Source organism: Sinocyclocheilus grahami, unplaced genomic scaffold (genome assembly GCF_001515645.1).
Source record: "Sinocyclocheilus grahami isolate Dianchi unplaced genomic scaffold, SAMN03320097.WGS_v1.1 scaffold888.1, whole genome shotgun sequence".
Taxonomy (NCBI): Eukaryota; Metazoa; Chordata; class Actinopteri; order Cypriniformes; family Cyprinidae; genus Sinocyclocheilus; species Sinocyclocheilus grahami.
Window position 1 is genome coordinate 91,504 of NW_015506067.1, and position 11,963 is coordinate 103,466.

The following is an 11,963-nucleotide window of genomic DNA, read 5'->3' on the forward strand; positions in this document are numbered from 1 at the left end:
GTTTTCACAGTGACACAGTGACAGTCATAGGGAAAAAATGGGTTCACCAAAGAACAGTTCTTAAAAGAACCATTAAATAACTTTTTATTAAGCTAAATAATCTTTTTCACTATTAAAAGAACCAAGGATGTTAAAGTTTCTTGAACTAAGATGCCAATAGAGAACCTTTATTTGTAAGAGTGTTATGACGATGATAACATATGCCTATAGGCTATATAACTATTTGTAATAAAACAACTTCAGGCCAAATTTTCACAGTCGACAGTTATCAACATTACAAAGACCTAAATATGTGAAAAAAAATGTATAAAATGTTTAAACGCACAAATAAAAGTGTGATTACACTCTAAGAGGCCAAATATTACTGTCGTTGATTTGCAGCAGAAATCACCGCCCTCCGCTGAGAAACTTCAGGGCGAAATCCTGCAGCCAATCAGCACGCGACCCGACGGGCCTCTACTGTCCCTTTAAGAGATTTTTTTTTTCCACGAATTGATTTTTTTTTCTCGCTCCTCACACAACGAGGCTCTTTAAGCCCCGGCGCGCGACACAGAGCAGGCATTCAGAGCGCGAGCGAGGGGGCTGAACCGACGGACTCTCGCGCTGGGCGGGCGACCTGCTTCAGTGCAGTAAGACGCTTGACATTATTACCTCTCTCTCTATCACTTACTCTGTGTGGGAATATACTGCAATGCAATGTATCGAGAAACCCGCTAAACGGATAAATTTGTAGTATCAGTATTGTTAACAATACATATGCCCTGCTTTGACCTTATTTCTCTACATCTGCTTGTATAAATGTGAATTCGGGTTTTCTCTGCTGTGGTATGACTTTTGGTAACAAGGACCTAATTGTAAAGAATTGTTTTTTTCTTTCTGGATTAACAGTGTAGCGCTAAATGCTGCAGCGCTCAAATTTTCTGAGCACGAAACTCTTTAAAACTAAGTCACGAGCTATACATTTCGAGATTTGCGTGAATGTGTAAATCAGAGACGTGTTGGGTTAATCTGTCTTAATGGGAGAAGTTGCATAATCAGTGTTTGACGAAACAATTTGACACTTCGATCATTTGGCAAAAAGCTCGTTAAATTACGAATTTAAATAGGCGACTTTGATTTTAAATAGGCTATTTGTATCCATGTATGATGTTGCAGCCATTATAAATAACTTTTAAATAGCTTTTTAGAATTCAGTCAATATATTGGCCATTTAGCCAATATATAGCTAGTCTTATCGGGCAAATGCTGTTTCTGTCCAAATTGCTCTACATAGCCATCAGATGTAATTTTCTAATATGAACAGAGTAAAACGAAAAGTACAAAATCTGAATAACATGTGAAGTCTGTCACATTCCTTTCACGAAAAAGAAAAAAGAAAAGAAAAAAGTTTCATGTTCCGATATTCTGATTAAAACACTGAAACGGGTCTCATTAGAAGGAAGTTTGGAACATATTGAAAGTTTTAATCTATTTATTTTCAAACCTGAGCACGTTTGTTTAAATGGCTAGTTATTGTTCCATTTAGGAGAGTGGTGTTTTGGCATGAGTGAATTAGGGGCAAATTATTGCCAAACCAGGCGTAATGATCCGCCCTACTGTACTGTGTGAACCGTGTCAAGAATATGCCGAAATAATCTAGCGAAAAATGAAGTGAATCAAATTTGAACAAATACAGTTAGCAGTGGCGGATAAAAAACGAGCTATAGTAAAGAGTTGTGAGTGGTTAAAACGAATGAACAGAAAGTTTCCAAGTTCTCTCAAAAAGTCGCTTTGTACTGAAATGAATTGAACGGAAAAAGAGCAAACCCAAAAGCGCAATTACTTAAAGAAATTGACTGATACCTGTGTTAGCCTACTAAAAACAAATTATTAAGTCTCACGAGGTGCATTATAGGCTATTTCTGTCCCAAAGAAACGTCTACTTAACACACAAGTCAATCAGACACAAATCATTAAACGTCTGTATTCCCGTGAGCCTGACAAATGTGATTATTGAATTCATATTAAATGAATCTGTTATCACAGAAGTGAAGTCACCTGTGTCTGATCTTAATTAACACTGGTGTCGGATGGTTTGTTGTTCTTGTGTTCGGATGAGATTCGATCCCCTCTGACAACAGTAGCTAATTCAAGTTCAACTTTGCTTGACAAGTCGCATCTCTAGAGTTTTTTTGCCGTATATAAAACAGCTATTTTTTTGTGTTAAGAGAAAAGCTGATTCTTTGATTGATCTTCAGTCAGACTTGTAGAAGCAAAATAAATAATTTATCATAACGATCTCATATATTCACTTCGCTGCTTGCTTGAGTTTTCATAAACACATTTCCATGACTCGCTGTATTTTTCTGCTGGTTATAAGTCGTCGCTTGTGCTTTCACCGACAAACACTGTGTAATTCAGCTGCCCAAAGCAGCGCCGCTCCGTGTTTATCCAGCAGCGAGGCGGAATGAAGCCGGTATTATTCCAGCACTTTCTCTCCCGGGAGCTTGAACAAACCGCCAAACCTTCGACAGTAGCTTGTTAGCAGAAGTGAAGCTAAAATAACACACATAGCTATACTGAGGCAAACTGACGCCACCGTATGACTGCTGGAAAAAAGACGAATTCTAAATAAAGTCAAAGCCTCAGTGTTTGTAGCAGTTTTTCCTGAACAGATTTATCTTGTTCGTGGGGCGTTTGGGTTATGAACAGCAAAGAGGTTGTGCGGTTATATCCCATTACAACTCCATATTCATATTATTACCCATAGGCTATAGTAGCCTTTACGTCTGCAAGATGTCTGTTAAAGATCGCTTGATCTGGAAAGCTGCTGTGTACAAACATCCAACAGACGTCTGTAAGATGTCAGTTTTACATACATTCTAAATCAAACATCTTAAAGACATCAAGACGTTTATTTTTGACATCTGATAGGAAACGACGTATTGCAGATGAGGAAACACTGTAAAAAATACGTCTTGCAGACGTCAACTGGATGTCTCCGTGATGTAGCCTAGACTACGTGTGCTATCAGGGTACATTGAGAAGATATAGCCTACTTTACAAAGAACATGTAAAGGTAGCGTGACAACCAATGATAATAATGAATAAAAAAACCTTTGTATGTGCTTTTGCAGGTTTTTCAGCAGATCTATATCCCGAGGAAGACGGCGGATGGATTCATTCTGAAAGAACGGAGATCGTGTAAAAATAAGCGTGTTGAATTTCCTCTGGAGGACCTACATCTTTAATAATAATAAAAACATTAACAACTGTTTTAGAGAGGGAAAAACGTAGTTTTTAGAGAATAAACTTTTAGTGAATAAAAAAAAAGCAGAGGCTCTGTGAGTGAAAAACTAGACTTACCGCAGACACCTGTGGCCGCAGAGCGAGAGGTCCGATGTCGGCGGAGGAGCACAGTATGTCAGAGGTGGAAATGAGTCCCGGTGTCTCGGACGACGGTCACTCCATGTCCCCCGGTCACTCGTCCGGTGCTCCCGGCGGGGCGGACTCCCCTCTTCCCGGTCAAGCGTCTCAGATGCCGGGCGTCGGTGATGATGCGCCCGGCGACTCCGCCGGGGTGTCGGTGAAGTCCGAGGAAGACGACGATCGCTTCCCCATCGGCATCCGCGAGGCGGTCAGTCAGGTGCTTAACGGCTACGACTGGACGCTCGTGCCGATGCCTGTGCGTGTGAACTCGGGCAGCAAGAGCAAGCCGCACGTGAAGCGGCCGATGAACGCGTTCATGGTGTGGGCACAGGCGGCGCGCAGGAAACTGGCGGATCAATATCCGCACCTGCATAACGCCGAGCTCAGTAAAACACTCGGAAAACTCTGGAGGTGAGAGCAAATAGTAACGTTTGACCCGTGTATCCCTTACAAAAGATGCTGGGGCGCCAACATGGTGCCGTGATATTAGTAGCCTATCATGGTATTTTGATATACACTAGTCAACATTTGAAGTGGATCATCAAAGTTGTCCTAAAACCTAAATGTGTTCTTATAGGACAACTTTGATTAACTTTTTTTGATCCACTTCAAATGGTGTTGAATGCACAAATTCATATTTTTATCATATAGCACTCCAAGGGCAAGTTTATTTATATAGGCTAGCACATTTGCTTAGCACTTGTACTTTACATAAACATTATTTAAAAAAAGAATCATAAAAGATGCATATGGGAAAAAAATTCTAGCAGAAGTAAAAGTAAAATTGTATTAACAAATATGAATAGTAATTAATAATAATTAACAACCAAGTGTGACTCTGGACCACAAAACCAGTCCTAAACTTAGCACTTGTACTTTACATAAACATTATTTAAAAAAAGAATCATAAAAGATGCATATGGAAAAAAAAAATACAAGCAGAAGTAAAAGTAAAATTGTATTAACAAATATGAATAGTAATTAATAATAATTAACAACCAAGTGTGACTCTGGACCACAAAACCAGTCCTAAAGGTAAATTTTTTGAAATTGAGATTTATACATTATCTGAAAGCTTTCCATAGATGTATGGTTTGTTATGATAGGACAACATTTGGTCGAGAATCAACTGTTTGAAAATCTGGAATGTCAGGGTGCAAAAAAAATATAAAAATCCAAATATTGAGAAAATTGCCTTTAAAGTTGTCCAAATTTTTGGCATAAAAGAAAAATCGATAATTTTGACCCATAAAATGTATTGATGGCTATTGCTACAAATATACCCATGCTACATAAGGCTGGTTTTGTGGTCCAGGGTCAAAAACAAGAAAAAAACGTTGCATCTCCATAAATTCAGTGACCAAATTGAAAGTCCATCTGCACATTCTCAATCCCTTCACTGTCCTAAACCACTCAAGAAACAGCCACCATGAATTTATTACTGTAATTCTATCAGTTAATAATTGATGCTGCAGTTTAATGGCTCTCTTAGTTTCTGCTGTCGATCTGATGACCACACCTCACTGTCAGTCTTATATTAACTGCACCCCCACCGTTGATGTTGTTAACTCTGCCTCTGGCTTTGAGTTTCTCAGGGGCTTTAGCTCAGAATAATCATTCCTTCAACATGCCAGATTAGAGGGACAAATCCCTTCAGGAGCTGCTGTGGAAAAGAGCAAAAACACACACATACACAGGCCACAGTCCGTAAACAGCACTATTAACCCGAGCTGGAAGGCCAACTTCAGCTATTACGGTGTGTATTTTTCTAAAATAGTTTATTTTCATGAGGGAGCCAGTGTTTGGTTCTGCTGGATTTATAGATGCAGTGGCTGAATGAAAGCATCTCGCTTTACAGATGACAGCATAACAGGTGGAGAATCAAACCGCAGAGTTGGAATATCAGACACAAAAAAAACTGATCATCTGCATGTTAAACTCTCAGAGGAGAAATCTGAGCCAGTTTCAGTTTTTTGACACTTAACTTATATTTTTTTTATACTGTAAATAAGGCTAAAGAAAATTATATACTACACACATAAAAAAAAAGAAAAAGATTTCATTGTCATTTTAGTTGAGTGCCTGCCCTCTGAGTTTATTCTGATGATACAGGATTACATTCTCTTAATTTGTCCAGTGATTGGGTTACTGTTTCATTATTAAATATTCTGGTATTGCCTTTTATACTGTGCAAAATATAATCTTTTTACGCATATGTGTGTTTCAGGCTGCTGAATGAGTCGGATAAGAGGCCGTTTATCGAGGAAGCCGAGCGTTTGAGGAAGCAGCATAAGAAAGATTACCCAGAGTACAAGTACCAGCCACGTCGACGCAAGAATGGCAAACCGGGATCCAACTCTGAGGGTGACGCCCACTCTGAGGGCGAGGTCAGTCACAGCCAATCGCATTACAAAAGCCTGCACCTAGAGGTGGCACATGGCGGGGCCACAGGATCGCCATTGGGAGATGGACACCATCCTCACGCTACAGGTTAGCTACACCTGCCTACACTTCTGTTAAGAAGGGGGTCACTTTTATTCATCAACATTAAATTGATCAAAAGTGACAGTAAAGACATTTATAGTGTTAAGGCCGGTTCACACCAAGAACAATAACGGTAACTATATAAAGAAAGCGTTCTAAAATTCATTTCAAATTTAAGAGAATAGCTCAGTCGATCCAACGATACGATATAGAGGAACGATATTGTTGGGATCACTTCCAGAACAATAAAACACTTGATAGCCAATCAGACTCTATTCAAATTTAAAGGGCTTGCACATTTGAAATAGCAGGCAAAATTGTGGAAAAGCAAACGGACATTGCACAGAGTAACATAAAACATAAAAATACCTCACTAGTTTTGCCAACATTGTCTTGTCTCATCTGAAGTTGCAGTAGAAAAGACAACGTATTGTTTTTATTCCACTACAATGACTACCTTAGAAAACATATAGCTAAATTAAGCTAGATTCACTGTTTATATGTGCTTAAAACGTGCATGCTGAGGACATCTGGTTGAAGTTTTGTAAATGCAACAAGAACAAGAAAAACAGACAGTGTTCGTTCACTGGTGTGGACGCAAATATAGTTATCGTTGTATTTATAGTTATCGTTATCATTATTGGTATGAACAGACCTTTAGAACAGTATTCGTTATCCAATAAATGCAGCCTGGGTGAGCAAAATTCTTCAAATACATAAAATCTTACCGACCGCAAACTTCTTCCTCTAAAGCTCGAGACACACTGTATGATTTTTGGCTGTCCCAGTTGAAAGATTGAAGTATCGTGAAACAATCCTTGTGATTTCTGTGATCGTGGCTCCTAAATCTGTGGTCCTCTGCCGTACAGAGAGGTTCAAAGACACGTCACGGCCTTACGACCAAAGATAGCCCACAATCATTTTCTGATAGTGTCAGATATACAGCATGACCATCACACAGTGTGTTTACTGCCACGGCCCAAGTTTACTGATAAAACTGCTTAGCTCAAGCTCTTATTCCTTCTTCTTTTGCCGCCTTTCACCACTAGAAGCGCCACTGTGCACCGATCATTGTATGACACCAAAGTACCGCGAGAGCGAATCGAAAGCATAAGGAGCCGTCTGCTCTGCTCTCTATAGCTCTCGTGAATGTCATACAATGATCGATCTGCCCAGTGCGAACAGCCAAAACCTGGATATTTTAGGCAATATAGAAATCCTGGCAAGGACGCGTCCTGTAAAAATGGCCCGTATGATCACCCTATCAATAGATGTCATCATCGTACAGTCGCACAGTGTGACATGCAATGATCTTATAGGATTGCTAAAATTGTGCAGTGTGTGTCTTGGGCTTAAAATGCATCAATTTGTTCCTTCAGGTCAGAGTCACAGCCCTCCGACGCCCCCTACCACTCCTAAGACGGAAATGCAAGGCAGTAAATCCGGTGAGGGGAAGCGTGAGGGTGGAGCCTCCAGGAGCGGTTTGGGGGTGGGAGCAGACGGAAGCTCCGCCTCCTCATCCACCAGTGGAAAACCGCACATCGATTTCGGAAATGTGGACATTGGCGAGATCAGCCATGATGTAATGGCCAATATGGAGCCTTTTGATGTGAACGAGTTCGACCAGTATCTGCCGCCCAACGGGCATCCGCAGTCGTCGAGTGGCACCAGCGCCGGGTCTTCAGCTTCACCGTACACTTATGGCATCTCCAGTGCATTGGCGGCCGCTAGCGGTCACTCCACCGCCTGGCTTTCCAAGCAGCAGCTGCCATCCCAGCAGCACTTGGGATCAGATGGCGGGAAAACACAGATTAAGAGCGAGGCGCACTTCTCCAGTGATGCAGCGGCTGCGGCGAGTGGGTCACATGTCACCTACCTGCCACACTACAGTGCTGCCTTCCCCTCGCTGGCGTCCCGTGCGCAGTTTGCCGAATATGCCGAGCACCAGGCATCCGGCTCGTACTATGCCCACTCTAGCCAGACTTCTGGCCTCTACTCCGCCTTCTCCTACATGGGCCCTTCGCAGAGGCCCCTGTACACCGCCATTCCAGATCCCGGCTCCGTGCCGCAGTCGCACAGCCCAACGCACTGGGAGCAGCCTGTATACACCACCTTATCTCGACCTTGACACAACGTTCTGGTTTCGTATCCAGTCGCTGAAGGGTCCAACAGAAGTGTGACTGAAAATCATGACAAACGCTCACCTGCACCACAATCTACACAGACAGAAATCTGAGAGAAACTTGTGTGTGGAGATCTGCAGGGAACATATTCTCACATGCCTCAGGCTGATAAAACCTTCACAACCCGTCACAGATTCACTCAATGCTAGATGACATGCAGGAGGCAGAAATTTGACACCAGTGGTCCTTCATGAGACATATTACCAAAGTTCTGAGACCAAAACATTACAAAAATCGGTGCAGTTTCTGAACTCTGTTTGGTTTGGCAGTAACACTCAAACCATACATCGACCCGCTCAACTTCACTCAAATATACATACACACAAACAAACTTACGCCTAATGCAATTATCTGTACATCCATGTGTTTTTTTAATTTGTATTTGTATGAATGAATAATCTCTTTTTATTAACCAAAATAAGGCCATATTGTTTTTATCAACAAATAATGACGTGTTTTCGTTGTTGTAATATTTTCTATTGTTGTTACTCTTGTTATTTGTGTTGCCATAACTACACTGAAAAGTCTTCACCACTGTCTAGTGTTTGTTAATGACATCTGTGTTTTATGACTTTCAGTGTGTGTAAATATCAGTGACAGGACTCGATAATTACGCGTTTTTACCTATTACTCCAAAACACACAGGCGGAGTAGGCCTACTGTAATGCAATGCTTCCGTCACATCGGAATTAGCCTAATTTCGAGTTTCCGGTATATAAATTACCCTTTTTAGATAACACCGCTAGCGCCTCAGTCCATCGGCTACTGTTCGTAATCGCTGAAAAAAATCAAATTAAATCACACAGATCTATTTTCAGGGCGCGAACTTTATCAGCCGTTAGCATTAAGGAATATTTTTATGCCCACGTGACAATGTAATAGGCCTACGCAATTTTGAAAGAGCGCCGTTTTGTATTTTGTGGAAATAATGTCCGTTTCATAACATTGCCCAGTTAATTTTTTAATGAAAATTAAAACATTGCGGAATTATTTCGTAAAATATTTACATTTAGATCCCGCCGTTCGTGCGCCAGTTAAGTGGAAACGGTTCGTTATCGCTGATAAATTCGAATCAAATCCCGCGAAACACTTTATGGCGCGAACTTTATCAGCCTTAATTTTCAAGAATTTTTTTTTATTTCTGAATCAAGGGTCATTTCAATAATGTTCTGACTAGGGGAAAAAAAATACACGTTTAATGTTTATTAAATGTTTTCCTTCCTTTGGTACTTTTAGTTTACAACACTTTCTTAGTATTATATAAAAAAAAAACAAAAAAAAAACTACATTTTAACTCCCCCGTTTTTACAAACTATTTCAATGAACAGCTGTAAATTAAATTTGATTTGCTGTTTTATTCAACAGCTTTAAACTCATGTAGTATGAATCTACAGATAATGTCATACTGTTTCAAAACAATAATGAGAAAACAAGAGTGAAGCATATAATTTCCTACAAAAAAAAAGTTTAATATTGCATGAATAAAACAAAGGAATGAACATTAAATAATTGAAATTGAAACCTTTGTTTCTGCTGTCCTCCTGTGGACAAACACACGAACTGCTGGATGAAATATAAAGCTCCAGTGCAGAACACTTGAGATGTGTGCTGTAAACACTGCTGTGACACACAGATCTGATGCGGATCTGAGTGTGTAAGTGTGTGTGTGTGTGTGTGAGATTCTCAGTCAGTAATGATGAGCTCGTCACAGCCCCAGTCCTCATAACTCCCATCCGGCAGATACCGACGGATAATGATGGGGATCTTCCTGCTCCTGATCAACACACAAACAACATTAAAACACATACCACACAGAAAAATACACATTCTGAGAATGTGTCAGAGATTTTGTCTATACACTGTTAAAATAATTTTACTCTATAATCTAAGTTTAAATTAAAATCAAGAAGTAAAACAAAATATATTTTCCCCCATAGAAAAGTATTGTTTTTATTAAAGAACATACCATTACTTAAATGTCTGTAATTACATAAGTAAATCATGAATAATCAAAACTTAAATATATCAGTAGTGTAATAACATGCGTTTTGTCATACTTGAGCTCTTTCATGGCGATCTGCAGTGGATCCGTCTCTCCTTCCAGCTCCACCATCACCGGCGCACACATCCTGTCACACAGGAAGTGATATCACTGATGATTAATGGAGCATCATGAGCATTTATTAGTACGCATTGCAAATCTCAACTGGCTGATAATTTATATAGTCTCCACATGAACTATATTCTCGTTCAGCTCTAAGCTTAATGTGACTTTAAGGTATTACTATATTATTAAAATATTATGAATACTGCCACATTTACAGAAATGTTAATTCATGTGTATAGTCCTTATAAATAATAATAATTAAAAAAACTAATATAAAGCTGAAACAATGTTTCTTGTAAAAAGTGCTATACAAATAAATTTACTTGGCTTTTGTGCGTACAACCAAACACAGCTGGACTCAAATGAAGGTGTAGAACCATCTCAAGGATGATCAGAAGAAATGGACAGCACCTGAGTTAAATATATGAGTGTCACAGCAAAGGGTCTGAATACTTAGGACCATGTGATATTTCAGTTTTTCTTTTTTAATAAATCTGCAAAAATTTCAACAATTCTGTGTTTTTCTGTCAATATGGGGTGCTGTGTGTACATTGAGGAAAAAAAATTAACTTAAATGATTTTAGCAAATGGCTGCAATATAACAAAGAGTGAAAAATTTAAGGGGGTCTGAATACTTTCCGTACCCACTGTATATATATATATATATAATACAAAAATAATACTGCTGTGTACAGTAGGGTTTGAGATTAGACTAATGCAAGTCACTATATTATGGTGCTCAAAGTTTTAGACAGATTGCAGATGGTCCAAAATGCATCTGCAAGAGTGCTCACAGGCACTTGTAAATTGCGTTTCCGTTTGCGGTCGCCGCCCCTAAATTATGGAACAGTCTGCCGCTATATATTAGGGACGTACAGACGCTCGGTCAGTTTAAAAGCCATTTGATAACATACTTTTTTATGATAGCGTTTGATCAAAGATAAGTGCGAAGGTTAATCGACATGTGACAACACCGGTAATACCGGTATCACCGTGGGGGCAGGGGCGTTCCCTCTTTTCCTTTGCTTTTAAATGGTTTGTTAAAGTGGCGTGCCCATTTTACTTTCACTTTCAAACAGCGGCAATTCGGCGTAAAGCAATTGTTCGTTTGAATTTTCTCTATTTTTCTCGCTTTCCTTCACTTTTAAATAGCTTAAAAACGCCGTGTGCATTTTACTTTCACTTTCGAATTAGCGGCAGTTCGGCGTCAATTGCTTGAATGCAACAACAAAATACAACATCAAACTCAGTTTAGCCTATATATAAAACATAGAACTTTTATTAACAAAACAAAAATACACCATGCTATAGGGCAGGCTATGCCTGATATAAAATAACAAATAACTTACATAAAGTTTAAATAGGTATACAAAACTGGAAATAGGCTAAGTAAACCTGTATAATATATAACCAAATAAATAAAAGTAGAACATTTATTAGCAAAACGAGTAAAAAAGCTTGGAGGCACGGCATACACCTTGATGTCAAATAAAATAAATAAATGACACAGTTTAAATAAAGTAAAAACCAGCAAACAATGTGGAACCAATTAAATAAGAAACGAATGTTTAAAAAAAACTTCCAAAATCACCTTAGATAGATGGCAAAAGTCAACAGGCTTTTCAAAATCCAAAATATTGCCAAACAGGCGCTTTTGCATTTCGTTTCGAAACTAAATCATCCGTGATCGTCTTGTCTGTCTCACCTCACTCTTCTTGTCAGTCAGCTCGACTCGCTCTCATTCACTGAATAAATGAAATCTGATCTGTGATGCGACTGTC

The 11,963-nt window shown here is 39.4% G+C and overlaps 1 protein-coding gene across 1 annotated transcript; it reads left to right on the forward strand.

Annotated features, from left to right (window-relative positions):
• The first annotated feature begins 555 nt into the window (after window positions 1-555).
• LOC107563722 (transcription factor Sox-10-like) lies at window positions 556-9,069 on the forward strand. Its single transcript, XM_016248664.1, has 4 exons — window positions 556-629; window positions 3,117-3,819; window positions 5,636-5,898; window positions 7,272-9,069. Exons 2-4 carry the CDS (start codon window positions 3,380-3,382, stop codon window positions 8,018-8,020), a joined length of 1,452 nt encoding a protein of 483 aa, XP_016104150.1. The 5' UTR covers window positions 556-629; window positions 3,117-3,379; the 3' UTR covers window positions 8,021-9,069.
• Window positions 9,070-11,963: the final 2,894 nt, after the last annotated feature.

What these genes read in the sequence shown, in the direction of transcription:
- LOC107563722 (XM_016248664.1), top strand. Translation starts at nt 3,380, where the DNA reads ATGTCGGCGGAGGAGCACAGTATGTCAGAGGTGGAAATGAGTCCCGGT. An exon ending in ACACTCGGAAAACTCTGGAG is followed by an intron (nt 3,820 to 5,635) that starts GTGAGAGCAAAT and finishes TGTGTGTTTCAG; the next exon opens with GCTGCTGAATGAGTCGGATA. An exon ending in ACACCATCCTCACGCTACAG is followed by an intron (nt 5,899 to 7,271) that starts GTTAGCTACACC and finishes TTGTTCCTTCAG; the next exon opens with GTCAGAGTCACAGCCCTCCG.